The sequence below is a fragment of the Phytophthora ramorum genome (genome assembly GCF_020800215.1).
Source record: "Phytophthora ramorum isolate Pr-102 chromosome Unknown Phyram_PR-102_s0003, whole genome shotgun sequence".
Lineage (NCBI taxonomy): Eukaryota > Oomycota > Peronosporomycetes > Peronosporales > Peronosporaceae > Phytophthora > Phytophthora ramorum.
In genome coordinates this window covers 1,663,787-1,691,491 of record NW_027150649.1, presented here as the reverse complement: position 1 = coordinate 1,691,491, position 27,705 = coordinate 1,663,787, and the positions used below count along the sequence as shown (strand labels likewise).

The following is a 27,705-nucleotide window of genomic DNA, read 5'->3' as shown; positions in this document are numbered from 1 at the left end:
CGCGTCGAAATCAAGAATGCTAGTTGATTGAGTTATTTATTGCATTCTCCATCGCAAATACCACTGAAAGCATTTATCTTTCTTGCTCCTGGCCGTCTGAATGCAATTGAACGCTATCATAAGTCACTGCTGCTGATAAATCACCTCCTTTGCTCCTCTGGCTGGAGATGTATCCCAGATACAATGAGAGCACTAGGATGCAGATTGCACTAAGCACTATATTGACAAGAAACAGCAAAGGCCACGATGCCAATAGACTAGGCAGAAATGGTAGCAACATTCGAGCAACCGACGCCGAAGCACCGAAAACTCCCATGAGCAGGCCTTGTGGCCGCGAGCCGAGCACTTTCGAGAACGCAGAGACGACAACGGCCGATGTCAGTGGACAACCGATACTCCACACGAAAATTTCTGCGGCCACGAAGATGTCAAACTGTTGCTGGGTATGATCTTCGTCGATGTCATCACTTCGCTCGTTGTTCACGTGCATATCGGCGCATAGTGCCAGTAAGATTGTGTTGCCAACGAGTAGCATGGCGAAGCCGAAGAGCAGGAAGCCGACGTCTGATACTTTTTTGCGTAATATCTGGACGGACCCGTACGAGATCAAGCCAAATAGACCAACAACCAGGTAAAATGTGGACGCATCCTGTGTCGCCTGGACCGAATCCTGCTCTTCTGTGGTGTTGCGATTCGTCATCTCCAGGAACAAAGGCACGTTCACAGTCTCGAAGATGGATAGGATGCCGCGCGCGTTAAAGTTTAAGAAAATGAAGACGAGCATCCCCACCGCCACCGCGCGGTCAGACAGAATGGGAGGCGCGACCTCTCTCTGACAAGGCTGTGCAGTTTTGGTCTTGTCGATTTCTTCGACGTTGTTTTGTGAGCCTTCTACGGCGATTGCCAGCACCGCCTCCTGCCTCTCACTGGTCACATGAAGTTTTGGTGACTCAGGAGCATCGTCGCGCGTAACTGAGTCGTCGTAAATGAGGTTGTTGAAGATAATTGTGAGCAGGTTGAGCGCAACCAGCAGGAATCCTGGGGCTGTGAAGCGATTGAACTGCAGCAAGTCTCCGACGATCTCGACTTGTGTGTCTCCAACAACACTTCCAAGTCCTGGTGTCAGTGCGTACGCAAGGAACACAACCGTGGCGAACATTGTAAAGTACTGCAGCCTTTGGTCCACTCGCGTGAGCATGGCGATGTTGGCTCGACAGACACTTCGATTCCCAGCGCCGAATCCAATGACGAAGCGGCTCAACGCGAGTACCGTTCTGCTGTGCACCGACGGACTGTACGGCAGCACATATAGCAGGTTACCCAAGACAGCACAAACTCCTGCCACATTGTACAGCACTCGAAAGGATGTGCGGTCACAAAGCCACCCGAACAACAAGGACGAGAAGAAGCGACCGACGCTGAAGAGAGCCGTGAGCAGTCCAATGTCCTCCAGTCCTCCACCGAGTTCCTGCACGTACGTGAACAGCGTCGGCAATACGAGGCCTCGTGCGGCCTCCGCTCCGAACTCAGACAAATGGATCAGCACCATGTGCGCATACCACGACCTCACTCGCCGCCGGTCGAGATTCACCTCCACAGCCGCATTTCCTACAGCTGATAGCTGCAATTTCTCCCGTTTAGTCCCCGAATCCGCTGCAATCGAGACCGTCGTAGGGGATAATGCCCCCATCGCCGCAAAGTCTCTAGTGGCGAGGTCAACACAACGTTTGACACGCAGTACAGTGCCTGTCAAAAAGTTCAGCCGCCACGTCAGTGGTCCCACTCTGTCAATTTTAAACCAATCAAGTCTCACTTCAGCCACCAAACAGCCAATCCCGGCGCTCCAAAATCCTGCCCATCCCCATCAGAAGTCCACTCCAGTCATTCATTTTGTAACGGACACTCCCCCCTCTTCTTCAAGCGATGGACTGCACGTCGCCGTCGATGCTCATCGGCGCCAATTGGCCCAAGGAGATCCTGGACAACCCGTTGACCCTCGATGGTGACACGTTGTCTGCAGCTGCTACGGAGACGGAGTTCAGCCACTTGGACCACCACAATGGAAAGCGCAACGTGTACAAGTTCGGCGGCACGTCGGTGGGCAGCCCCGCGAGGCTTTGCGGCCTCGTGCAGATCGTCCGCGAGGAGCGCGAGCGCGTTCTGGCTGTGGTGGTGTCCGCGATGGGCCACACGACCGACTACCTGCTGGAGGCCGTGGCATTCGCTGCCAAGGGAGACGCCGACAAGGCGCTGAAGGTCGTGGACAAGCTGCAAGACTTGACGCTCACGAACGCTCACGACACACAGAAGGAGCTGGAGGTGGAGCAGGTGGAAGACATGACGGACATGATCATAGACCACTTCAAGCCGCTGCGGGAGCTGCTCTTCGGTATCTGCTTGCTGCAGGAGCAGACGGCTGCGGCCACAGACACGGTGCTGTCCTTCGGTGAACGCATCAGCGCGACGATTGTCGCCAAACTCTTGACCAAGGCAGGCGTGGAAGCCTTCTTCCTGGACGCCCGGGACTGGCTCACGACCGATGACACGCACGGCTGTGCCAAGGTGTTCTTCGACGAGTCCAAGGAGAACCTGCAGGCACTGGCCAAGCAGTGGAAGCCCAACACGCTGCCGGTGATCACGGGATTCATCGCCCGCACACGTAGCGGCCGCACGACGACGCTGGGACGCAACGGATCGGATTACACGGCGACACTTGTGGGCGCGTCGCTCGGTGCTGACTACGTCCTGATCAACACCGACATCTCGGGGGTCATGACGGCGGATCCGAGGATCGTGGACCGCGCCGTGGCACTTTCACACTTGAACCACCACGAAGCACTGGAGCTTGCAGTCTACGGCACCCGCATGTTCCACGCGCGCACGATGGTGCCGCTTATCAAGGGCGAGGTGACCATGCTGATTCGCAACACGATGGACCCCAACGGCCACGGCACGTACATTAGCGGCGTTGGCCGCTCGGGTACACGCGAGACGTGCACGACGTCTCTGGAGAATTTAGCCATCATCGAAGCTCGTACGCGTATTCTCCAGGATGGAAGCAACGACCACCAGCAGGAAAACATTGGTGCTCGCGTTACGAAGGTGCTGGAGGAACTCAAGATTCCCGTGTGGCTATCGATCCGCGGCGCTCATGGACAAGCTATCAGCGTCGTGGTGCCTCGCAGCGCTGAGGAACAGGCCTGTGCAGCCATCAACGCCGAGCTTAGCGCTGAAATTGAGTCTCACGAAGTGGACCCCTTGAACTCGGAGTCTCCGGTGACGATGCTTTCAGTTGTAGCCGAGGACCTATCGAAGGTGCCTTACAATCAGACCAAGTTCTTCGGAGCTCTTGCTGATGCTGGCATCGAAGTGCTCGCTGTCGGTCAGGGAACGAGCTCGCGTTCGTTGAGCTGTGTGATTCGCGGCCTTGACACGAAGGTGGCCGTGCGGCGTGTGCACGATGCTTTTAACGTCGACTACCTTGTCACCAACATGGTGCTCCTCGGTTGCAACCACATCACACTGGGCGTTGTCCGACAGCTCAAGAAGCAGCAGGAGCTGTACCGCTACCAGCACAAGACTCGCGTCAACATCGTTGGTTTTGGTTCCAACTGCTGTGACTTCTTGTACAATCCCAAGGGCTTCACATTCGAGGAGCTGATCACGCGTCTGGAGAGCTGCAAGAGCACGAACGCTGTGGTGTCCGCGGCACCTCAGCCGGCTGCTTCGTCAACGTACTCCGGGGCGCCCTCGCTCGAGCAGCTAGATCAGTTGCAGGATCTGGCCATTCCTATCCTCGTTGACTGCTCTGGCCAGGGCAACACCCAGGACCTCTACTCGGCCTGCATTGAGCGCGGCATCCACGTTGTCGCCTCCAATGCACGCTCGGTGTGCCGTCTCCCTCCCACCTCGTCGCGCGAGAGCGTAGCCACCACCCGCGCCAAGACTGGCCGTACCTTCTTCATGTACACGTCCACGATCGGCGCAAGTTTGCCTGTGGTCGACACTCTAGGCAACATCCTGCGTACGGGTGACCGTGTACTGGGCATTGAGACTTCGTTGAGTGGCTCCATGAACTGCGTTGCCAATGAGGTGATGAAGGGCAAGAAGCTGTCTGAGGCTGTGGGTGAAGTGATCCGCAAGGGCTACTGCGAGCGAGACCCGCGTGAGGATTTCACTGGTACGGACATGGTTGCCAAGATCGTAGTGCTGGCCCGTGCCCTTGGTGTCCACCTCAACCCGAGTGCTGTGCAACTCGAGCCTCTGATCCCGCAGAGCGTGCTTGACACCATCGCGTGGTCTGACGATATGGAAGTGGACGATATCGTCGCTGGACTCGAGGCGTACGACGAAGCCTTCCGTGAGAAGTACTACGTGCCTGCGGTCGCGGAAGGCAAGCGTCTCCACTACGTGGCCTCGATCGATCTGTCCAAGTTCCCGTCGATCCAGGCCAAGATTCAGCCCGTGCTCATCAACGAGGACCACCCGGCCTTCTTCACCAAGGACAACGAGATCGCGTTCGGCTTTTCCTCGTTGCAGTACCCCAACCCATTAGTCCTCAAGGGCTCCGGCACCGGTGCCGCTGCCAGCGCCACTGGCGTCCTTCGTGACGTGCTCACGATTCTCAACTCGCTTAACGGCAAGAACGTCCACGTCTGATCGACGAGGGCAGGAGTGCAGTATGACCGCAAGCCATTTCCAAGTGGCACCTTCCACTGACCGACCCTCTCGCATCAGGTGCGCTCAGTGGAAGCAGCTCTCGTATTCCATCCCAATGTGCATATACGAATAATCCTAGCTTGCCAAGCAAACACGATGAAGTTGTTGTCTTGTTTGGAATGGAACGCAGGTGGTGATTATTTGAGCAGTTAGGACGGACGCATCTCGGCTTTGGACTCGGAAGTTCTTCATCACGAGTTTCTCGGGCAGCTGTCGAGCGCCTTGGACATTCACGGAAAGCCACTGGTCAAGTTTGGCGTCAATACCTACGCCGAAGTGGTGGCCGCAGCAGGAGCGATCGGAGCCGACATCGGAGCAACCGCGGGAGGAGCAAAAGCACCAGCAAATGACGCAGAGACAGGTGCAGCAGTGGGGGCCACCACCGGAGTCGTCGGAGTGGGTGGGTGGAGCCACAGCACCCAGCAGACCCACGACATGTCCAGCCAACGCACCCGTGTCGCCACGTCTCGCAGCCGAGACGATACCCGCGGCGTTGGTGAACACGGTCGGGTTCAGACCTGCACGCGCCAGAAGACCGAAGAGAGATTCACTCGTCATAGCGTCGGGACTGCCTGCCACCATGTCCTCGATGGAGTGCGCGAGCGCCGCGCGGCCGGTCTCCTAGATGAGGATGTTGCTGTGTGATGCCAGGTCGATGTTGCCCTGGGCGTTGAGCTTGTCCGATGGTATTCCGGAGGTGATCGAAGCTTGATGGGACTCCATCATACTCGGTTGGTCGGCTGCCAGTACGAGCGACCCCAGGTAGGCAAGCGTGACGGCAATTGTAGCGATAGGCATCTTCATCAGGGAAAGTGAAGCAGGTGGTGGTGGAAGCCGACTTGAGTACTTGGAGTCCGCTTGAACGATGACCATGAGCTGAGAGTCGTTGTAGCCGCCATCACGAGGTTCACCTAAAAGTAAGCAGGAAATCGTCGAAAACACCAAGATATACTGATCGTTAGCGCAGAAATCCCCCATGAAGCAGTCAGGGCGACAAAAATCTCTGCACAATCGTCAAAAGAAGCTTCTCCATTTTATCTGATGGAGCAAAAGCAGCACACAGAACACGAAAGAGATCCACAAGGCAATGCAAGCCTCCCATTTCTTCGCCAGCATCTCTAAACACTTTGGACACTGTGCAGCTTGAGTTCAATTCCTTCGTCGTCAGCGGCACCACTGGCATCGACAACATCGGGAATCTTCTCTTGATCAGGCGTGGCAGGTGATGGCACGTCACCAAGTGGGGAGCTATGCAGAGCGTTGGACCTCGGTGTAAACTCGAATGTAGTTTCCTTGGAGCCGTCATCCTGCGTCTTCTCTTCCGTCTTGCCCTTCAGGTAGAGGTAGTCGTTGTATGCGTTGCGGTATTTGCGGTGGATGATGAGGATACCCATCATCAATAGCAACACCACGAAGCCCACCACAACAATTGCCACGTAAACCGAGTAGAGGGCCTTCGTGTCCAGCACCACGGCGCTTTCCGTGCACGCTGAGATGGTGTCCGTGCTTTCCGACTCAGCACCGCCGTAACACGCCAGCTTGCGAGCATACGAAACTAGCTGCTCGCCACCGTTGCAGGTTGAGCGAAGCTCGTTGAAGTAGTCGTCGTCACACACGGGGCAAGCATATGCGGTCCTCCAGACGATGTCCCAGTTGCATTTGTCATCATCTTGCGAAGCTGAAGCAGGTTTGTTAGTTGTTCCTGCACAAGCGACGCGACAACGATTGGTCAGTCTCTCCGCAAAATTTGGTGCATACAACAGTTCTTACCGGCGTTAAGGTCACACTCAAAGTTGAATGTGGTGGACATCGTCTTGCCGTTGACGCATGGTGATCCACCAGTAAAAGAGACCTTGACACCAGCACCTGACTCCAGTGGCAAGATATCCATGTGGCTACCACCATTCACGAGCTTCCATTGCTGTCCAAGCATAAACATTATCAGTGACCGGTACATGAGCGACAGGTAAACTACCTCGAACGTACCTCTGGCGCAGAGCACATTACGTTACCGTACACGCCACTGTTCTGCTGGAAGTAATGGCCAGCTTCGCGAGGGTTCACCATGCTGGCCAAAACCACGTAGGCCACCTCGCTTGTCGTATCCACTTCCTGGTCCACAACCTGACCTGGCACTTGCTGTAGCCAACCACTTCCGAGGGGGCGGAACAGGCCCGCAAACCAGTAGTTCTGGCCGTCAGCCTGAAATGCCATCGAGGACTCAACCGGCTTCGTGGACTGCAGACTCGAGGCATTACCGTAAACGGTATCATCCAAGATCCAGCTCTCGTTACCCCACACGAGCGCTTCCAGCAGTGACAGGTTGTAAGTCACTTGCAAGCCACTAAGCGCAGAAGATACCACAGCAGAGGACGACGACGACGATGACGTCACCGTATCCGAAGATGCGCTAGCATTTAGCGTGAGCGCCTGAGGAGCAGCACAAGACACCGCCCCAGGACTACTGTACGTGTTTTCGCCGCAGGATGTACACTTAGAAGCACCCTCCTTCGAATACGTATTGGCTGGACACTCGCCGCACGCAACAATTCCAGTCGAGTCGCCTGCTTCAGCGAAAGTACCAGCGGGGCAAATACGACAGCCATACATTTGCTGGTCATCGTCTGGGTTTACTGGCTCGTATCCTGACGGACAGCTATCACAGCTCACGCCAGCACCATCTTGGGTGCCTGTAAATCCCAAGTGTACCAACTTCGCTTCGATTGCACGCTTGGCCTCGGCGCTGGTCGCACGCACCACCAGCGAAAATTCCTTCACAGTCGCTGTTGTAACATTGATCTGCACGATCTCGCTGAATGTGCCATTCTCACCACCATGAAGCAGGTGGACAATGCTTTTGTCGTCACCGGTTCCGCTGCCATCGCCGTCCCGACTGGTTCCATCGTTGCTACTCGGTGAGCTTGAATACTCCATCGATTTTGTTTTCTTGTTGGTGTCGCCAGCATCACGAATTTCTAGCTCAACCCACGCACGAGAGCCATCGTTTCCGAACGTGGGGACACCGCTCAACGTGTACGTCAGGTTCATCGAGCCAGAATGCACAAAGGGTACATTGAAGGTCAGAGCTGATCGACTGGGGCGAGTCCAATCCCCACCATCTTGGTCACTGTACGTGTGCTGTGCGAACAGCAGCCCGCTCTTTGTAAGCTTCCATCCAGCATGCTGAGCCGCCTCCGTGCTAGCAATTGGGGGCCAAGTGTTCCACGCGTCCGGAGTACCCACGCCGTACTCAAGCGCGCTCACCACAACTGTGCCTGCGGGGCATTGCTCACAGGTTCCCGAGGCGGCTAGCGCTTGACCCACAGGACAAGCCGCACACCCGTCATCCTCCGTAAGCTGGTAGCCTCGAGCGCAGCTCGCGCACTCGACGCCCTTCTGTGGAGCAGCAAGTTCAATGCTGTCCTTCAGTGTCGTATCACACGTCTGCGGTTGACTCCAGGAATACGTGACGTCCCGCGCGCCATTCTTACAGGCGGTGTACGTCTCGTCAACATCATCCATCGTACACGCGCGCTGCTCGACACAAGACGAAATACCGATAGATCCCTTCGGTGCGTAGGTGTTCGGCGGACACGAGTAGCACGTAAAGTCGAGCTCGCTGTCCGACTTGGCTGCCGCGTACTCGTTCGGACCACAGAAGGCACAAAGCGAACCCCCACTATTCGTCATATCTCCGCCGCAAGTGTGGCAGTGCAAATCAGCCCACGCAGTCCCCACGAGCTCAATCACTTTAAGGTACGCCTTGTCCTCGCCCGCATCCCCTGCGTAGTCCTTCATATAGTTCCATGCCAGTGTATGCGCACCAGCCGACACTTGCACGACCGCTTCCTTCCACCCGTCCGACTGCGAGACAAGCCCCGCGCCTTGGTCATCGTCGATCTGGAACATCAGTCCGTCGTACGGACTTTCGGCATCCACCCGGTACTTGTACGTCACGGATCCGTCCCGCACAAAGGTGGCGCTGACCCGCAGCGTGGAGTAAAGCCTCGTACCTTCAAAGTTCTGCATCACGCCCGAGTTCTCGCCCGAGGAGATGTACGACCCATCGGCCGAAGGCACCCACGGGTTGCAATTGTGCTGCCATTGACCCGTGTACATGTTTTGGGTCATACAGTCGGTCTGCAACTCAGCAGACAGCGGAGAAGTCCACGCATCCGTGCGTTGCGAGAACAAGACACCTCCACCCAGCGAGTATTTGCCCTGGGGACACCGTTCACAGCCGGATACAGGCTCGGAACCGGAAAAGCTGTGTTATGCCAGTCGTCATAGCGGTTAGTCATGGAACTCTCATATCCAATATGATGATGACGTACTTGGCCCCGAGATAAAAACCCCGATCACATTGGACGTCGCAGCGAAGTCCGTGTACCGGCGCTATTTCACCCAATCACCCACACAGTTAGACCCACTTCAACCACCCACATTTCAGCAGCGAATGGTTTTCTCCGCATTTTGGCTTACGTTTGGCGAGCACTTCTCCCGTCGCATTGGCCACGCACGTTCCCTCGCTCTTGAGGTAGTAGAAGAGCGTGCGCTCGTTGTCCACGCAGTCGCTGAAGCCGTAGTGGAACTTGGGAGCCGCCGCCGCGGCCCCCGAGGCCACCGCCAGCAGCCAAAGCAACGTCCTCATCGACTTGGGTCCAATCTTGAGATGTGGGGATTGCGTTGGCATTGCACCCAACCTTTACATAAGTTCGCACTGAATAATTATTAAGTACGCATGTAGCCATGTACACAGCAAATTGAATTTGAAGCGGAACTCGTCATGGCATTAGACGAGCGATTACGGTGGCTGCGTTAATCTACGCTAGCTGGGTTGGAGAAGAAAGGAGAGAGGCTGCTGGCAGCTTGGCGCTTGGAATCGTTTAGTGACCGGGACGCTTGTAACCGTACTTGTGGCCGCCGTAGCCTCCATAGCCACCACCTCCGCCATAGTGGTGGTCCTCGGTCTCCTTGGCAGGGGTTTCTTCAGCGTACGCAAGAGCGGCAACGTACGCCAACACGGTGGCAATCACGAAAAAGGTCTTCATCTTGGACGGGGTGGCTTGAGTGGAAGACTGTGAATTGGACAATGGGCTATTGAGGCCGCTTATGGTTCAACGGGATGGCAGGTAAGACGAGCATCTTTCTGCGAGTGGCGATAATAGGCTGTAGGAGGCAGTGATGGCTCTTGACTTTTAACGGTGATTCGGCTCCTTTCCCAACTACGCCGAGAATTCGCAGGGCCCGAAGAGAATCACTCCGCAATCGATCTCGTCGCACTCAAGTCCCCCAAGACAGCTGAACAACCTGCCTGCAATGAAGATCGCGCTCGCACTTGTTGCTGCATTCGCCTACGTGGCCGCGCTCGCCCATGCGGAAGAGCCTGCTGCCAACGCCGAGGCTGTGCAGACGCCGGTCGAGGCTGACAACGAACCGGATGACAAGGAGTATTACGGATATGGAGGTGGCTACGGCGGATACCGTGGATATGGCGGCGGATACCGTGGATATGGCGGTGGCTACCGTGGATATGGCGGTGGCTATCGCGGATACGGTGGTCACTGGTAAATCGTTCAGTTCCAAGCGAGCAGTGTTGGGAGCTGCTTAGCAAGCGTGTGCAGCGAGGAATATCCTGTTCGTACAGACCCCAGTGTCGTGAAGCTTCATTTTTTCAGTTAAAACTTGGGCAGCAACCACTTAATTCAGATAACCCGAGAAAACAAGTTTTGACCTGAGCACTTCTTGAATTAATTTTTATTTTATTATGTTAGTTGATGGGAAAAGGTTGGGGTGGTCAGATTCCTGGAGTAAATAAGCGTCATTTCGTCCTTATGCCATGACAATTCCTTGCAACGTCGTCAAGAGCGTCGCAAACAATTCGTCATACAGGTCACCTTTTCATGACTATGCGACGATTTATTCTCTAGCGTGCGAGGTGTTTTCTGCGATTCCTACGTTCCCGCTGTTGCCAATGAAGCTTTCAGCTCAATGTCATCATTCAATCGGACACGCAAGTACTCAAGTCCGCTCCATGAAGATGCCGATTGTTGAAGTTGCTATCACGCTTGCCTATCTCATGTCGTTCGTGCTGGCAACCGACCAACCGAGTATCATGATGGCGTCCGGAATGCGTGGCGCTCAATCGCACGTGGTGCCTGTCGGCAATGACCAAGGCAACAACGCCATGACATCAGAGGGTAGCATCATCATCCTCATCTCCAAGAGCGACCGCGAGGCTCTCGCACACATCATCGGGTAATGATGGCAGGCAACCCAAACGTGGCCACTATTACGAATGAGGATCTATTCGGGCTTTTGACTCGTGCGGCGACGAACCCCGCCGTGTACAGCAACACTGCGGGTATCATCTCGGCTGCAAGTAGCGGAAACACAGGTGCACTGGCCAGCAACGTCGTGGGGCTACTGGGAGCTGTGCTTCCGCCCACTCCGACGACACCTGAGCCTATCTCGGAGCCTGGTGCTGATGCTTCTGCCCCCGCCACAACGTCAACGTAGTCGAATTCTCCAGCATCTACGGCTCAAATGGAAATCTGACAGTGTATGAACACTGCTCTCAAGACCCAAGTAACCCAGTCCATCGTCGCCGTTCGTAGGTTCTAATCGTTTTAACAATCGACAATTTACCCCGTGGTAATATTTGGCCCAAAATCTGATGATGCTCTTCTAGATGTCATGTTGCACTTTAACACCGATAGTGCGGCCATTCGAGTCCCATAGTTGTGGCTTAATTGCATTATTACTGCTTGGCTTCGGCTCTGGCGGTGTTAACACTTCTGTGAAAGTAGACGTGCTGGAAGGAGCTTGCTGCACTTTGAATTGGAAACCGTGTATAATGCGCTGTCGCCGCTTTATCCAGTCGCACAAGATAGTCATGTCGTCGTAGGCATTTTGGGTGATGCAAAGCGTATCGCCGTCGTTCACGTGCTCGAGACTGAAAATTCGTCGGAGACGCTTTAAGTGGCGGGTGTTGGGCTCCGGCAGGACGACTTCCGTCACTTCTCGATAAATACTTACGACTTCTTCGACTGAGAACCTCGCTCGGACGCGCTGCTCAAACTGCGCGAGTGAACTGAACGTGATATAGGTTGTTCCCAGATGACGAAGGCCGTACAGATAGACGGCACACAAGTAGCGTGGCTCGAACTCATTTGAAGGAAAATAGTTCGTGGAAGTTGACGTGAATTGGTCCAGGTACGTTGCGTTTTGCTTCGCTTGGGTTTGTGACTTACCGTTGTTCGATTTTAAGGACTGATGTTGTGAGGTGCATATTGTTCCCCGCAAGCGTGCAGACTCAACGAGACGCTGAGCCTCCTGAATCTGCTGCACCCTTCGTCGCGCAAACGTTTGGCGCATGATATGTTGCTGAAAGCTCGTGTTTTGGAACTTTGACAACACCACCTTGACCCCAGTAACATGTTGCTGTTCTGCATCGGGAGCCAAATCCTTTGTGCTTGTTGAGGCTCGTAATTGGTTTCCATTGCCAAATCGGCGCTGTTTTTGAAGAGCTAGCCTTTTGATGTGTAATGTAATGGCGTCCTTGGTTCGCTGACTGAATACTTCCTTGCGGTGAGTTGCATTTGCCCCATCAGTCGACATAGCAACCTTAGTGCCAACTCCACCTCCGTCAACAGCAGCACTAGCAGCAGCTGCAGCGGCATTATTTTCGTTTCCTCTACCATGTTCATTATCCACAATCTGACAAGTTACGTCATTGCCAATGAAGGGCGTTGCTGGACCCAGGGGGTCGTCCGTGCATCCCTCCGCGTTGCTTGTTTCCAGAGAGAATGGCTCAGGTTCTTTTACAATGGTGGTTTCTTCTAGACACAACGAAAATCTCTTCAGCTCCTCTGCAAAAGTGTCGAGTTCATACGCAAGTTTTTCATCGCTCGTCGCCTCCAAAACGTTTTCTTCCTGTGAATATACACAGTATCATAAGTATTGATACGACAATTCGCAACACCAAACCTCGGCGGCTAACCTGAAGCTGCAGCTGTCCCTCCTTCTCTTCCTTGGGTTGATTGACACCAGTGATTGATTCATTTAGCATTTCAGGGTCGTCATCGTCACCTTCATTGAAGCTAAAGAACTCGGTCAGGAAGTTAGATGAACACATTTCTGTAAAAAGTTTCAACAATGCCTCCTTCTCACCTATGACCTCCAAACTCAAGACAAGCCAACAAAGCAGCACATTCACTCGACATTTCTTCCAGCGAGGCCAGCGTGTCCGTACTAGCATCGACGTCAGCGGCGTATTCATCTTCTGTCTCGAGCTGCTGTACCTCCAGGCCGCCGCACAGTTTGTTCAACTCTTGTGTGCAGTTCTCCAGAGCGCCTACTAGGTCTTCTTCGCCATCAAGACCTTCGCCATCTTCCTCGGATGATACCCACGGGACCAAGGCGCGGGCCGGCATAGCATCGAATCCGTTTGGAGGGCTGTCGGTTGGCAAGACCTAAATAGCTCAATCTACCAGTAACAAGCGATAGGGCCTCCCATATCAAATGCTGAAGCGACGTGATTCTGAAACTGCATAGTTGAAGTTGGGAATGTGGCATACACCACGTTGAAGTGGTGCACTTGAGAAGTATCTTCCGGCGCCTCCTCGCCTTCGCTAGCATCGCGCCACAACAAGACCAAGCAAAGGGATCTTTTCGCGTCGTAGCAGCTGAATGGACCCAGACGCTGGTGACGGCAGGCGTAGCTACCTGTCCGGGCTGCTCCGCGGCCTCTGGGCACCTCGCAACACGCGTCTGAGCGAAGAAAAGGGCTCACAGCAGGCGCTGACACAGTTCCTCGATGACTTGCAGTGCAATGTGCTGCACGCACGACTGGCCAACGGAAGCGAAGATATTCATCTAACCAACACGCTGCAGGACGAGGAGGATGGGAACAACGACGAGACGGCGGCGTTTCTGAAGCTGCAGAAGGTGGCGCCTCTCACGCCCGACAACATGAGCACGAGTGTGCAATTGACGTCGGCGCTGCAGACGCCACTGCAAAGTCTCTACCAGACGGTGCACCAAGTGTACGCGCCGCTACTGCTGCGTGACGACGCGCGTGCTAGTCAGTTGTCACAGAAACTCAAGGACGTACTACTGGAGCTAGATGCAGGTCTTGCAGGCACCGTCTTGATACAGGGAGGAAAACAAGCTAAAGCAGCGCCAAGTGACGGTGGCGACGAGGGTCTTATGAGCATCGCTACGATGAGCGACGAGTTCGCCTACTGGGAGGCCATGCAGAGCGACACGAGGCAGGCCAGACGAGCCAAGAAGTTTAGTGCTGCTTTTGACACGGTGCACCAGCGGTTCTCCGCCCCACTTGGAGATTTGAGCTTTGACGATATGACCGACCTGTTGGATGACGCCTCAAACGTTGCAGACGATCTGTGGCGTCTCGACCTGGCGCGCGATCAAATGTACCCCCAGCGACGCATGGATCACCTTCTCGGGCTCGTCTCGGGCGCCATCAATAGCTTCGTGTTAGCGAAGGCGAAAGCGCTGAATGGGGATGAAAAGGAGTCCGGGGGCAATGTGTGGCAAGCTTCGTTCCACGCAGTGCACCATTTGCTGCAACAAGGCGTGGGTTTGTGCGAGAAGTGGCGTAACAGCATCGAGTCTTTGACTGGGACGATGTGGCCGGCGCACGGTGAGCACATGTGGGAGGGCCCTGAGTCGTCTCAAGCTCAGCGAGTGCAGCAATTGAGTGCTCGGCTGGACCAGGTTCTGCGTGTGCGCACAACGTACGAAGAGCTCCAGGCCCTACTACCCTCGCGCGGGGGGAAGAACCAAGAAGACGTGCTCGCGGAGTCGTGCTTTCGACCCTTTGAGCGGCTGCGTCCGCTGTACTACAACGCGTACACGGAGCCTGCATGGCAGCGTGCGCTAAGTGAGTTTGACCGCTCGCTCGCTCCCATGGAGGCTCAAGTTGCAGTGGTGCTGCGTGAACGACTCCGTGCCGTCACTTCAAAACCCAGTGCAGCGGCGCGCTTGTTGCAGCGCTACCAGCACCTTTTGCAGCGGCCTACGCTAGCTCAGGCACTAGCTGGCGAGCGCGATGCCTTGCTTGCACAGCTTTTGGCGCACGTGGACCAACTTGATAGCGACTTTGAGACTCGGAGACAAAATCTCGGCTCGAGCAGCGCAGGGGCAAGAGAGAGAAAGAGCGGCATGCACGTTGGCAAGACGTTGAGTAGCGACGTGAACGTCATTGTCTGGGCTCATGCACTGGGTCGTCGAGTAGCAGAAATGCAGCGTTTGGCCCGCGGTGTCCTAGCCGACTTGCCAGCGCTCCCTCGCCTATCGCAGCAGTGCGAGAAGCTAGCTCAGAAAGCGAGTGGCCTCGTCCTAGACCGTGTGCGCGATTGGCAAGACGCTATGTTGCGCGCGTTGGATGAAGATGCAGAGAACGACGGGGGCCAGTCGCTCCGACTGCGCGGTAGGCTCATGCAGATCGACAAGCAGAGTGGCGACCTTGTCGTGAACTTCAGTGAATTTCTGGTTACGCTGCTGCGCGACGTCCGTCAGCTCACAGAGCTTTCGGCCCAGCAGACTGCAGCACAAGCTGGTGACGCGTGGGTACCAGCTCGAGTGCGTCAGGTAGCTGAGGAAGCGGAGAAGTACTACCGCTTTGGCGTGACACTGCAGAAGGTGGCTAACTTCTACAACAGCATCGAGGCTCAAATCATCGACGAACAGAAACCCATGCTGCTCGATTCGCTGCTGGCCTTTGAAGATGCCGTGCAACGTCCTGGAATCGCTCAGAGCCAGAACCAGAAAACCAAGAGCAAGGATGTGACGTGGGCAAACTTGGACGAGTGCGATGAATACGTGAGCCAGCTTCAAACTGCAGCGGACCGGTTGGCAGCTGAAAACCGGCGCTTCAAACGTGCCCATGAGAAGTTAGGCGAAGAGCTCCTCGCCCTGTTAGATGTAGATCTGCTGCGTTACCCGTCCAAGTGGAAGGAACGCTGGGACGACATCAAGCGCGGTGCACAGCTGACTACGCGCAAGCAAGACTCCGCACGCACTGCCAAGTGGTTTCTGTACTGGGACCATCAGCTCTACAAGGTGCTCGAGTCTGGCTACCAGCTCGGTCTGGAGATGCTAAACGAAAACCTACCAGAGATCAAGGAGATCAAGACCGAGCTTCACTTCCCAAGTGCGTCTGCTGCACTAGCTTCTTCCACCACTGGAGGGTCGACGCTAGTTCTGAAACCTCCTATTGAAGAGCTGCGTACGACATACTACAAGGCGATGAAGAAGTTCGTGGCAAGACCGACCAAGGTTGGAGGGTTTGCAAACTCGCAGGTGTTTGCAGCAATGTGCGATGCCAACGCACGCAACCTCGTACGTGTCTACGAGTCTTGTGAGCGATTGTTCACTCGGCTCGAAGGCCTGCTCTTTGAGTACGAGCACTGGGGGTTCCTAGCAAAACTGGGAGGTGGTGGCAATCTTGACCTGGATACACTCATGGAGTCAACACTACAAGAACCGGCAGACTGGGAACTCAATTTCAAAACCCTACGGACCAAGCGAAAGGAAAGCGAGAAGATCCTGGACTTTGTCAAAGTGGACTGCATTAACCTGTCGCTAGTTCCCTTCAAGCGGTCGTTGGATGAACACCTGCAGCGGTTTGCGGATGCTCTCCTTCTGTCGCTCCGCAAGAGCACTTTGAACCATATTCGAGTGGTTGAGGACTTCGTGGACGCATCGATGGAGAGCCTGAACAAGCGCCCACACTCAATCGACGAGATTGGCGCTGCCCAACTGGAGTGGAAGGACATCGATGCACGCAAAGGAGACGCTCATTCCCAGTTCCAGAAGGCAGAAAAGAAGAAGACGCTGCTTCTTGCTGTGCTTGGAGGAGGCAGCAGTGCTGGCATGAGTGGTGCGAGTCTAGATACGAGCGAGGTGGAGGCCCGTCTAGCTCAGCTTTCAACACGCTGGGAGAACTTTGAAATCGCTCTGGAGGCCTTCAACGACATGATCGACGAGCAGCGAGAAAGTCTCAAGGGAGAAATCGAAGCACAGGTGGTCGACTGCAACGTGGAGATCGACAAGTTCCGGCAGCGGTGGATGGCGCTACGTCCAGTGGAAGTGCCGTCGTGGGAGGACGATGCATTAGCCAAAGTGTACACTTCCATGGACGAATGGCGCGAGAAGCTGGACGAGCTGAAGACGCGAAGCACCGCACTCACGTCTAATTGTGCGGCGTTTTCGATGACTGAACCAGCGTTTGACGGTCTTCCAGCACTCGAAGACGACGTTGGCAAGCTCCAGCGCAATTGGCAGACGTACCGACAGTTCCGAGAAGAAGTGCAGGCTCTCGCAGCACAAGACTGGTTTGCGTTCTGCACCAACATGTTCGCGCTAGCAGACACTGCTCAAAAATGGGCAGACGCGGTCAAGGAACAAGCTGCACACGGTGTAGAGCGCACTGCTGTGGTGGACAAGATCAACGACTTCAACACAAACGTGAAGCGAGCAATGCCAACACTCAAACTTTGTCGTGGCGAGCCTTTCAAAGACGATCACTGGACGCAGCTCTTCCGGAAGCTTGGCTTCCCTCGTGGCGTGGAGAAGCAAAACCTAATTGTACAGCACTTTATGGACGTGTTCCCGGTGCTGGAGCTGCCAGCTACGCTTCAGTTTGTCAAAGTGCTTCATGCCAGAGCTCAAGGCGAAGTCACGATTCGCGATGCCTTACAAGAACTTCGTGCTTGGACAGAGACGGCTGGGCTTGCGCTGTTAGTACACGAGCATGGCGGCCGCCGCGTCGCTATCATTAAGGACTGGAAGGACCTGACGCTTGCATTAGGCGACAATCAGTCTCTGTTGGCGTCACTCAAGGAATCGCAATTCTTCAAGCCGTTCGAGGTCGAGGCAAGTCAATACGAGATCAAGATGAGCACACTGGACCAGGTGCTGTCACAGCTCAACCTCATTCAGCGCAAGTGGGTCTTCCTCGAGCCAATTTTCTCCAAAGGCGCGTTGCCTTCTGAGCAGAGCCGCTTCCGTCGCGTGGACGAGGAGTTCACAGACATCATGGGCTCGGTCGAACGGGATCCAAAGCTCTTCAACCTGGCGGATGAACTGATGTTCCCACAGCTAGCGGAGCGCCTTACTACCATGGTCGATCAACTTGAGCGCTGTCAGAAAGCTCTGGCCGACTTCCTCGAGGAGAAGCGCTCGCGTATGCCGCGGTTTTACTTCATTGGCGACGAAGACCTGCTCGAGATCCTGGGTCAGTCTCAAAACCCTGCAGTGATTCAGAGCCACCTCAAGAAACTCTATCAAGGCGTTTATCGAGTGGAGTTTTCAGAGAAACAAGACCAGATTGTGGCGATGCTAAGTGCTGCGGGCGAACGCGTGGAGCTCCACACTCCGGTCGCTGTTACGAGCAACGTCGAGGAGTGGCTGGAAACCTTTACGAACGAGATGCGTCGTACAATTCGCGCTCTGACAGCGCAGTGTGTGAGTGTTAGTGCTCCGGACTATCATGCCTTCCCATCGCAAGTGCTGTGTCTTACGGAGCAGATCCGATTCTGCTCACAGGCTGAGGCGGCAATCAAAAGTGGTGGGGTACTGGAGCTGAAGCGTACTCTGCAGGATACCCTGCGCGAGTTGACGTCGTTGGACCTGAGTACGGAGTTGCTCATGAGTCTCAAAGTTAAAGCGCTCGTCCTGGATTTAGTTCACCATATCGACGTGTGCGATCAACTGTTGGCTGCCAATTGTCGATCCGTGAGCGACTGGATCTGGCAGAAGCAGCTTCGGTTCTATCTGGATACCCGGAAGCAGTCCAGCAAAGACCCACCACCGTGCTTGATACGGATGAATGACGCTGAATTTGCCTACACGTACGAATACCAGGGCAATGCGCCGAAGCTGGTGCACACTCCGTTGACGGACAAGTGCTACCTTACGCTCACTCAAGGCATGCACATGGGCTTCGGAGGTAACCCGTACGGACCTGCTGGTACAGGTAAAACGGAGTCCGTGAAGGCGTTAGGTGGGCAGTTTGGACGGCAAGTGTTGGTGTTCAACTGCGACGAGGGCATCGACTTCCAATCTATGGGCCGCATCTTCATCGGCTTGGTAAAGTGCGGTGCCTGGGGCTGTTTTGACGAGTTCAATCGTCTGAAGGAGGACCAGCTTTCTGCCATTTCTCAGCAGATTCAGGTTATCCAGGACGCCATCAAGGAGAAAACAGGAACCATCAACCTGTTGAATCGCTCCGTGGATGTCGATTTCAACGCTGGTATCTTCGTGACGCTCAACCCCGCCGGAAAAGGTTACGGTGGCCGGTCAAAGCTTCCTGACAACCTCAAGGCACTCTTCCGTCCTGTGGCAATGGGTCGACCGGATAACAACCTCATCGCGGAAGTTATCCTCTACTCGGAGGGGTTCAGCGAAGCGAAAGACATCGCGTCCAAGGTTGTCTCTCTTTATTCGCTGTCCGGACAACTGCTATCTCGCCAGCAGCACTACGACTGGGGCTTGCGTGCTCTGAAAGCAGTACTCAACACGGCTGGCAAGCTCTTGCAGACTGAAAAGAAGGATCGAGCTACCAATGCTGGCAAACCGAACGGTAACGGAGAAGAGGAATCCAAGTCGGCGGACAGCAAACCAGTGCGAATGACGACGGCAGAAGAAACCGAGATCCTCATCAAGGCTGTGCGGATTAACACGCTGTCAAAGCTCACATTCGTGGACTCGACCCGATTCTTGGCTCTTATCGGAGACGTGTTCCCTGGCGTCGAGTCGGCTGATCTAGCAGGAGGAGCTCTAGGCGATGCCATTCATGAAGTCATGACCAGCAAACCGTTCTTCCTGGAAGTAGACGAGCTGCAGATCAGGAAAATGCTGCAGCTGAAGGAGTCGCTGGACCAGCGCATGGGCTGCGTGGTTGTGGGGCCTTCGGGTAGTGGCAAGTCCACGGTGTGGCAGGTTCTGCAGCAAGCATTGATCCGATGCGGCCAGCTTGTAAAAACGCACGTTATGAACCCCAAGTCGATGCCGCGCGAGCGTCTGCTGGGCCACATGGACTTGGACACTCGTGAATGGGAGGACGGTGTCCTCACGGCAGCAGCGCGACAGGTTGTTAAAGAGCCCGAGAACGTGCGCTCGTGGATCATTTGCGATGGCGACGTCGACCCCGAATGGATTGAGTCGCTCAACTCGGTGCTGGACGACAACCACCTGCTCACGCTGCCGAACGGTGAGCGTATCAACTTCGGTCCGAACGTCAACTTCGTGTTTGAGACGCACGACCTGCGGTTCGCATCGCCCGCCACAATCTCGCGAATGGGTATGATCTTCCTCTCCGACGAGGATATGGTCGTCCAGAGACTTGTCAGCAAATGGCTTCTAACTCTCCCACCTGCCTCCGACCCAAGTACCAGCAACACACGCGACGCATTGAGACAATGGATCGACGAGTTGTTCACGAGAGGGTTGGAAGAACTGCTCAAGTACGATGCCATCGTGGCTACTACTACAGTCGGTACAATCATGAATGGGTTGAGTCATGTAGCGTCGGCCACGACCCGATCCGAGTTTGTTTGCGCTATGATCCGCGGCTTGGGAGCGAACTTGGCTATGGGGTCGCGTGCGTCGTTCGCCAAGTCACTCTTCATGATGGCGAACGAGCGTCCTCCCGATATGAGCTCACCGCTTGACTGCTACTGCCAGGGCTCTACATTTTACACGTACGAGACCAAGCGCGACACGTACGGCTCCATGGATGGCAAAATGGACCGTAAAGACCTCTTAGTCAATGGCTTGGATGCTGTCGTGCCCACTGTGAGCGTTCAACGAGGCCTAAAGCTCATCGAGCCGTGGGTAGAGAAGATGGAGCCTTTCATCCTTGTTGGGCCAGAAGGAAGCGGCAAGAACATGATGATCCGTCAAGCCTTCAAGAACCTAAAAAGCGTCACCGTGTCTGTGCTGCACTGCAACGCGCAGACAACAGCAGACCACGTGATTCACAAGATCGCGCAGTGCTGCTCGCTCTTCTCGACGCCGACTGGTCGCGTCTACCGCCCTCGAGACGCTGAACGACTCGTGCTTTACCTCAAGGACATTAACTTGCCAAGGCCGGACCAGTACGACACGTGCATGTTGATTGCCTTCCTCCAGCAATTGATCACCTTCAACGGCTTCTACGACCAGCACTTGGAGTTCCTCGGAGTCGAGAAAATTCAGCTCGTGGCGTCCATGAATGCGGCAACCACAGTGGGGCGGCATCCGCTCTCCACACGATTCACTGCGATCGTGAAGGTGGCCTACATGGATTATCCGTCCACCGAAGAGCTTGCAGTGGTTTATTCAACCTTCCTCGAGGGCGTGTTCGACTCTTCTAGCACGCCGAACCTGCCGGCGACGTGGCGCGATTCCGCTAACCGCGATCGCCTTGCGAAGAGCATGGTGGAGGTTTACGACACTATCAAATCCAAGTTCACGGTGGATGAGCAGCGTCACTACCTCTTTACGCCGCGTGATCTGACCAAATGGGTCTTTGCACTCGTCCGGTATGACCTCGAGCATGAAGACGTACTCGACGCACTCGCACACGAAGCGCGGCGTCTTTTCCGTGACCGACTCGTGGACAACGAAGCCAAAACGAAGTTTGACGGCATCCTCAACAGCGTTTGGAAGCAGCAGTGGCGCCACGCCGCAAAACTGCAGGATGTGTACTTCAGCTCACTGCACTGTCGCTCAGCTGGGGGAAATGTTGGCGGAGAGGCTGGCTCTGGAGGAAATGTTACAACATCCCTGCAAAGAATAGCTAGTGATGAGTTCTCTCAAGTGGTCGCGCAAGGTATGGTGCTCTATGAGCGCGAGGAGAAGGACTTGCACATGCTGCTATTTGACGAGATCCTGGAGCATTTGACTATCATTGAGCGCGTCCTGTCGGAGCCTGGAGGGTCAATGCTACTCGTTGGAAACTCCGGCGTGGGTCGACGCTCGGCTGCTACACTTATCTCGTACATGCTGAACTACACGATGTTCTCTCCGAGTATCACCAGGAACTACGATGCTGGTAGCTTCCGTACTGATCTCAAGAGCTTGCTGGTGAAGGCTGGCGTGGAAGGCCAACACTATGTGCTCTACTTGGAAGACCACCACTTTACTCAAGACGCCATCTTGGAACTCACCAACTCTCTGTTGAGCTCTGGGGAAGTACCTGGTTTGTACACGCACGAGGAGATAGAGCCACAGATCGCTCCACTCAAGGAGCTCATGCTGGAAAGCATCGGTGCTAGCGGCCAGGAACATATTCGTACGGTGTACGACTTCTTTGTGTCTCGTGTTCGGCAGTTTGTGCACGTGGTGCTTGCCATGGATTCACGAAACCCGCAGTTTGTACTGCGTTGCGAGAGCAACCCAGCGCTTTACACTCGCTGCGCTATCGTCTGGATGGGCGAGTGGAACACCAGCAGCATGGCTCGACTGCCACAGCTATTGCTGAACGGGTCTGAGCTCGTCGATAGTCTTATCAAAACCACTCCGCTCATCACGAGTCTGTACGCGAGTTGTAAAGAGTTTGGAGCTACGCCACGCGAGTTCATTTGCTTTCTGGGGACGTGGCGCACGCTGTTCGAAGCGAAATGCAAGCAAATTGTGCAGGAGATCCGCCATCTCAAGAGCGGCTTGAGCAAGCTGGAAGAAGCGAGTGTGACTGTGGATGAGCTGAGTCGCAATGCTGTCTTGAAGAAGAAGGACTTGAGTGCTGCTCAGATCTCGGCTGACGAAGCCATGAAAGAGATCACAAACGCCTTGGATCGTGCTGCTACAAACCGCCGAGAGGTGGAAGACCTGAAAAAGCAGTTAGCAAAGGCCGAAACAGCCACGAATGCTCGGAAGCGCGAGATTGAACAGGAGCTGCTGAAGATGCCGCCCGAGCCCATTCACGACGTGCTTTCAGCTGTGCTGATGCTGTTGGGCATTCAGGATACGTCCTGGAACTCCATGAAGAAGTTCCTTGGAAACCGTGGTGTGAAGGAAGATATCCTCAACTACGATGCTCATCGGATCACTCCGGAGATTTCCAAGGCTGTCACGAAGCTTGTGAAGAGCAAAACGTCGTCGTTCGACCACGAAACGATCTACCGCGTGAGTGTAGCTGCTGCACCTTTGGCCACGTGGGTGAAGGCCAATCTGAAGTACTCGATGGTGCTCAACAAGATTGAGCCGCTTGAAACAGATCTTGCTGAGGCAAAGCGATCGCTTGAAGCTTCGCAACAGCGTCTCCAGCAGTGCGAAAGCGAACTGAAGAAGATCGACATCACGGTGGATCAGATGAAGGTGCAGTTCGGAGAGAAGACCAAAGAGGCCGAGATTTTGCGCGTGAACTTGGAGCAAGCTCAGAGCACCTTGAATAAGGCTCAGGGGTTGCTGAGCAAGCTGGGTGGTGAGAAGCACCGTTGGTCCGAACAGGTGAAGGAGCTCGAGAGTCGCCTTACCGATCTACCTGTGCGCATGCTACTCGCCTCGGCTTTTACTACGTTCCTTGGCAAGTGCTCAGAGGATGCTCGCAAGCGTATCGTGAAGGAATGGGAGCGGAATATCCTAGAGAACGCTAACTCTACTGGCCCTGCAAGCAGCCTTCACTTTGACTACCGCAAACTGTTGAGCTCCGAGAGCGAATTGCTCACTTGGAAAAGTATGGGCCTTCCTTCGGACAACCTGTCGATGGAGAACGCACTGATTGTCTCCAATTCTAGTGGGGACCGCTGTCCGTTCATCATCGATCCTGCCAGTGCAAGCACCGCGTGGTTGCAGGCCGAACTGGCTAAGGACACAACGCGTCCGCTTTCCATTGTGCAGTCACAAGATGCACGGTTCGTGAACCTAGTGGAGCAAGCTGTGCGCTTTGGAAAGACGCTCGTGATCCTGGAAGTCGACAACGTCGAGCCCTACCTGTACCCATTGGTTCGCAAAGACTTGATTCATCAGGGTCCGCGATTCGTCGTCGCGCTTGGTGATAAGGTGATCGACTACAACGAGAACTTCCGACTTTTCCTGGTCACACGGAACCCGTCCCCGCCATTAGCACCCGACGCACTGGCCATCGTCAACGTGGTCAATTTTACGGTCACTAGGTCTGGGTTAGAAGGTCAGCTTCTAGGCGTCACTATCCAGCACGAGCAGCCCGAGCTCGAGCAGGAGAAGAGTGAACTACTCCGTCAGGAAGAAGACTGCAAGGTGCAGCTGGCCGCTCTTGAAAAGCAGCTCGTGGAGGCACTTGCAACGTCCGAAGGAGATATCCTGGAAAACACCATCCTCGTTGAATCCCTCACCAAGACGAAAGCGACCAGTGCTGAGATTGAGAACGCACTTGAGCGATCGGCGAAGAAGTCCGAGGAGCTGGATGAAAAACGTGACACGTACTGCCCGTTCGCTCATGAAGGTGCCAAAATGTTCTTCCTGGTGAAGCAGCTGAGTGCTGTGAACCACATGTACCGCTTCTCGTTAGTGTCGTTCTTGGGGCTGTTCAAAGCTACTCTGGCAACGAAGATGGAGTCGTCGAGCACGAAGGATCGGATTTTACGTTTGATCCCTATCCTAGAGTACAAGATGTTGATGTTCGTGGGTCGCGCACTTTTTAAAGAGCACCGCCCGATGTTTGGGATGCATTTGGTACACGGGATGCACCCCGAGTGCTTTGAGAAGAACGAGTACGAGTTCTTCTGCGGTGAGCTGGTAGAGACTGAAAAGGGGTCGGCTGGCCACTCTTCGCTTCCAGAGTGGGCGTCGCCTGAGCGCAAGGAAGCTTTCACACAGTTTATCGAGGCCCTGCCACGTCTGGCACAGCAATGCAAGTTCGAAAGCCACGACATGTGGATCCGATGGTCGAAGTCGATGGAGTGCGAGCAAAACTTCCACCCGAAAATGGACAAGTCCGGGTCGGCAGGAGGTCTCTCCGCTTTCCAGAAGCTGCTTGTTGTCCAGGCATTACGACCCGATCGACTGCAGAGTGCGATCATCCAATTCATCTGCGGCGTCATGCAACTCAAGTCACTTACTCCACCGTCCCTGGACTTTAAAGTCATCGGCACGGAAGAGGCTACCAACACGACACCAGTGCTTCTGCTGACAACGGCGGGAGCTGATCCTTCGAAGGAGTTGGAAGAAGTAGCGACGTCTGTCGTTGGAAAGGGACACTACTTTGAGGTTGCTATGGGTGGTGGCCAACAGGAGAAGGCGCTCAACCTGCTCAAGTCTACGGCAGAGCACGGTGAGTGGCTGTGCCTGCAGAATCTCCATCTCGTGATTGCGTGGCTGCCAGTGCTTGAAAAGGAGTTTAGCGCTCTCACGGCTAGTCACAAGTTCCGCCTGTGGCTCACAACGGAGCCTCACGATGCGTTCCCGCTTGTGCTGTTGGAGCAGAGTCTGAAGATCACTTTCGAGTCCCCTCCGGGCATGAAGAAGAATCTGCAACGCACGTATGCTGCGTGGAACCCCGATTTCATCGGCAAAGGCTCTCCTGCGCGTGCGCAGTTACTCTTCCTGTTGGCGTTCTTCCACGCGCTGCTGCAAGAGCGACGCACGTATATCCCGCAAGGTTGGACCAAGTTCTACGAGTTCTCGTTCGGTGACTTCCGAGCAGGTTCAAACGTCATGGAGCTGGCCTGCCAGACCAGTGGAGGCGGTTCTGGAGGCATCGACTGGCAAACGCTTCACGGGCTCATGGAGAACGCGATCTACGGTGGACGTATCGACAATCCGTACGACCTGCGTGTGCTCCGCTGCAACCTGACCGAATACTTCAGTCAAGAGCTGTTGTCGGGCCAAAAGAGTGTGACGCGTGGCGTGAAGCTCCCTCAAAGTGCTCAGCACGCCGACTTCCTTGACGTCATCGACCGTTTCCCGGACGTTGACGCCCCCACCATGTTTGGACTGCCAGACAACATCGAGCGGTCCATGCAGCGCTCGCTATCTGGTCAGGTTATCGTGCAGCTGAAGGCTCTCTCGTCTAGTGAGGCTGAAGCCACGGCATTCGACCGCGAGAAGTGGCGTGCTCAGCTCGGCCCACTGCTGGAGACGTGGGGCAAGCTCACGACCGGTTTCCAGCTAGAAGGCGCCTCGATATCCTCCAGCAGTGGGAAGAACCTGCAGGTCATGGCTCCTGCAGACGCGTTCGTGGCGCTGGAGAACGACTACGCGCTGGAACTGGCTCAACAAGTGAACACCAGCCTCCAGGCATTGAAGAAGGTGATCTACGGCACTGGGCTGCTGACACCCGCCATCCAGACTGTCGCCAAAGCTCTGCTGAAGGGCGTTGTCCCCGCGGAATGGTCTGCTCAGTGGGAAGCTAGCGAGGTCGTGGCCACTTGGTTGCGAGGACTCGCCATGCGCAAACGCGCTCTCTCCGAGTGGCAGGAAGCTGTGGGCAGTGGCCAATTGCTCACAAAAGGCCTGGACCTGTCGGAGCTGCTGCATCCAGGCACATTTCTCAATGCGCTGCGTCAACAGAGCGCGCGCGAGCAAAAGTGCTCGATGGACGGCATGAAGCTGCTGTCCTGCTGGGAGCGCGAGCGTCTGAGCGGCACCAAAGTGGAGTGGTTCGAGCTGACGAGGCTGCTTCTGCAAGGCGCGTCGTTTGAAGGGGGCACGTTGCTGGAAGCCGTGTCGGACGCGCAGGAGCTGGTCGCAGTGCCGTCTTGCTACGTGGCGTTTGTGCGCGAGGACGCCCAGGAGATGTACGAGAAGGAGAACTGCATCAAGACGCCGCTGTATTACTCCACGGACCGGGAGCGCATGCTGGTGGAGATCTCGATGCCCATTTCAGGCGATCGGGCTCGCTGGGTGCTGGCAGGCGTGGCGCTCTTCCTTGGCGAGTAGCTAGCTCCTGATTGGTCGATCTTGTTGAAGCGACAGAATTTAGATCACTGGTTCTAAATTAATGTATTTTCTTTTGTCGATTAGAGCCATACAGGGAACGGGCTCAAATCCACCCAGATAAATCTACAGGTCTCTAATGGCAACCCTGCAGCTTGCCATTTTTAGTTTTAGGATTTGCGCCATGACACCCGTCCTGTGTATTAATAGTAGCTCTGTGTCAAATTATGAATAGTACGTGTATTAATATTATAGTAGCCATCTAAATTATGTCACGGGTTATATATAGCCTTGCAGGACTGTCTCGCCTGTTGGTCACTCTGCTGGAGCTCGCAAAAAGTCCCGCGCAGCGAGTATGGGCTGCTGCCCGTCCAAGTGTCCGGGGCTGACTCCGCGCAAGGAATATGCGGCCACGACGACCGAGGTGGTGCCTATATTGCCCCCTACAGGCAGTGCGAACCAAGTGGAACCTGCAGTTGACAATGCAGTGCAGAATATGCTCATGGACCGAGGTAGCGGCGCGCTCATGGACAAGTCGGACGACGAGGAGCCTGTAGCTGAAGACCACGAGCCTGCTAAGCTCGCGAGCTGTAAGCTGCCTCAGGGACATCCCGCGGAAGTAGCAAACGCGCTAGACGTGATTTTTGTCCGAGTGGCAGAGGAGGTAGTAGTGGGTGTGCAGCCACCCCCGTCGCCGCCCAGGAAATCATCTCGCAGCGCGGACGACATCCCGATCTCGTCCACGTATCACCGCGTGCACAGCGCCGTCGTGGCGGAGCAAGATGCCAAGCGACAGGAAGCGCTGCAACTCGAAGCCGAGCAGCGCGAGCGCGAGATGCGCGAGTACAAGGCCGCCATGCAGCAGATCGGCTGAAGTCGTGTGTAGTTGTGTAGTCGTTGTTATTGCAAGTTGCAGGCCCCGCGATGAAGAGCGTCCACTTCGAAGTATTTATCAAGGAAATCGAGGCATGTTGCTGTGCATTTGCAACCAGGACTTCTACATGTGCATGCATGTACTGTTCATGATGTACACTCGTTGCAGTGTCGTCGAGGACATCTTGGCCATGCATCCCACTATTAATATCAAGCCATTCCTATAGACCGGGCAATGGCACACGT

At 55.1% G+C, this 27,705-nt stretch overlaps 8 protein-coding genes across 8 annotated transcripts; 5 read left to right on the top strand and 3 right to left on the bottom strand.

The window, feature by feature from the left end:
* Window positions 1-73: 73 nt before the first annotated feature.
* On the bottom strand, window positions 74-1,690 carry KRP23_3706 (Major facilitator superfamily domain-containing protein 8; the record flags this gene model as incomplete). Its single annotated transcript, XM_067888591.1, has 1 exon — window positions 74-1,690. One exon carries the CDS (start codon window positions 1,688-1,690, stop codon window positions 74-76), a length of 1,617 nt encoding a protein of 538 aa, XP_067747820.1.
* A 233-nt stretch (window positions 1,691-1,923) lies between these two features.
* On the top strand, window positions 1,924-4,659 carry KRP23_3705 (Bifunctional aspartokinase/homoserine dehydrogenase; the record flags this gene model as incomplete). Its single annotated transcript, XM_067888590.1, has 1 exon — window positions 1,924-4,659. The coding sequence occupies one exon, from the start codon at window positions 1,924-1,926 to the stop codon at window positions 4,657-4,659; it is 2,736 nt and encodes a 911-aa protein (XP_067747819.1).
* Window positions 4,660-5,837: 1,178 nt separating this feature from the next.
* Window positions 5,838-9,370, bottom strand: KRP23_3704 (Endosome/lysosome-associated apoptosis and autophagy regulator 1; the record flags this gene model as incomplete). The annotated part of the gene is made up of 5 exons (XM_067888589.1): window positions 5,838-6,421; window positions 6,490-6,640; window positions 6,706-8,986; window positions 9,054-9,114; window positions 9,202-9,370. 5 exons carry the CDS (start codon window positions 9,368-9,370, stop codon window positions 5,838-5,840), a joined length of 3,246 nt encoding a protein of 1,081 aa, XP_067747818.1.
* Window positions 9,371-10,038: 668 nt separating this feature from the next.
* Window positions 10,039-10,290, top strand: KRP23_3703 (uncharacterized protein; the record flags this gene model as incomplete). The annotated part of the gene is made up of 1 exon (XM_067888588.1): window positions 10,039-10,290. One exon carries the CDS (start codon window positions 10,039-10,041, stop codon window positions 10,288-10,290), a length of 252 nt encoding a protein of 83 aa, XP_067747817.1.
* Window positions 10,291-10,753: 463 nt separating this feature from the next.
* Window positions 10,754-11,238, top strand: KRP23_3702 (uncharacterized protein; the record flags this gene model as incomplete). Its single annotated transcript, XM_067888587.1, has 2 exons — window positions 10,754-10,977; window positions 11,073-11,238. The coding sequence occupies 2 exons, from the start codon at window positions 10,754-10,756 to the stop codon at window positions 11,236-11,238; spliced, it is 390 nt and encodes a 129-aa protein (XP_067747816.1).
* Window positions 11,239-12,622: 1,384 nt separating this feature from the next.
* Window positions 12,623-13,154, bottom strand: KRP23_3701 (uncharacterized protein; the record flags this gene model as incomplete). The annotated part of the gene is made up of 3 exons (XM_067888586.1): window positions 12,623-12,654; window positions 12,709-12,821; window positions 12,892-13,154. 3 exons carry the CDS (start codon window positions 13,152-13,154, stop codon window positions 12,623-12,625), a joined length of 408 nt encoding a protein of 135 aa, XP_067747815.1.
* A 256-nt stretch (window positions 13,155-13,410) lies between these two features.
* On the top strand, window positions 13,411-26,589 carry KRP23_3700 (Cytoplasmic dynein 2 heavy chain 1; the record flags this gene model as incomplete). The annotated part of the gene is made up of 1 exon (XM_067888585.1): window positions 13,411-26,589. The coding sequence occupies one exon, from the start codon at window positions 13,411-13,413 to the stop codon at window positions 26,587-26,589; it is 13,179 nt and encodes a 4,392-aa protein (XP_067747814.1).
* Window positions 26,590-26,941: 352 nt separating this feature from the next.
* Window positions 26,942-27,460, top strand: KRP23_3699 (uncharacterized protein; the record flags this gene model as incomplete). Its single annotated transcript, XM_067888584.1, has 1 exon — window positions 26,942-27,460. The coding sequence occupies one exon, from the start codon at window positions 26,942-26,944 to the stop codon at window positions 27,458-27,460; it is 519 nt and encodes a 172-aa protein (XP_067747813.1).
* Between the last annotated feature and the right edge of the window lie 245 nt (window positions 27,461-27,705).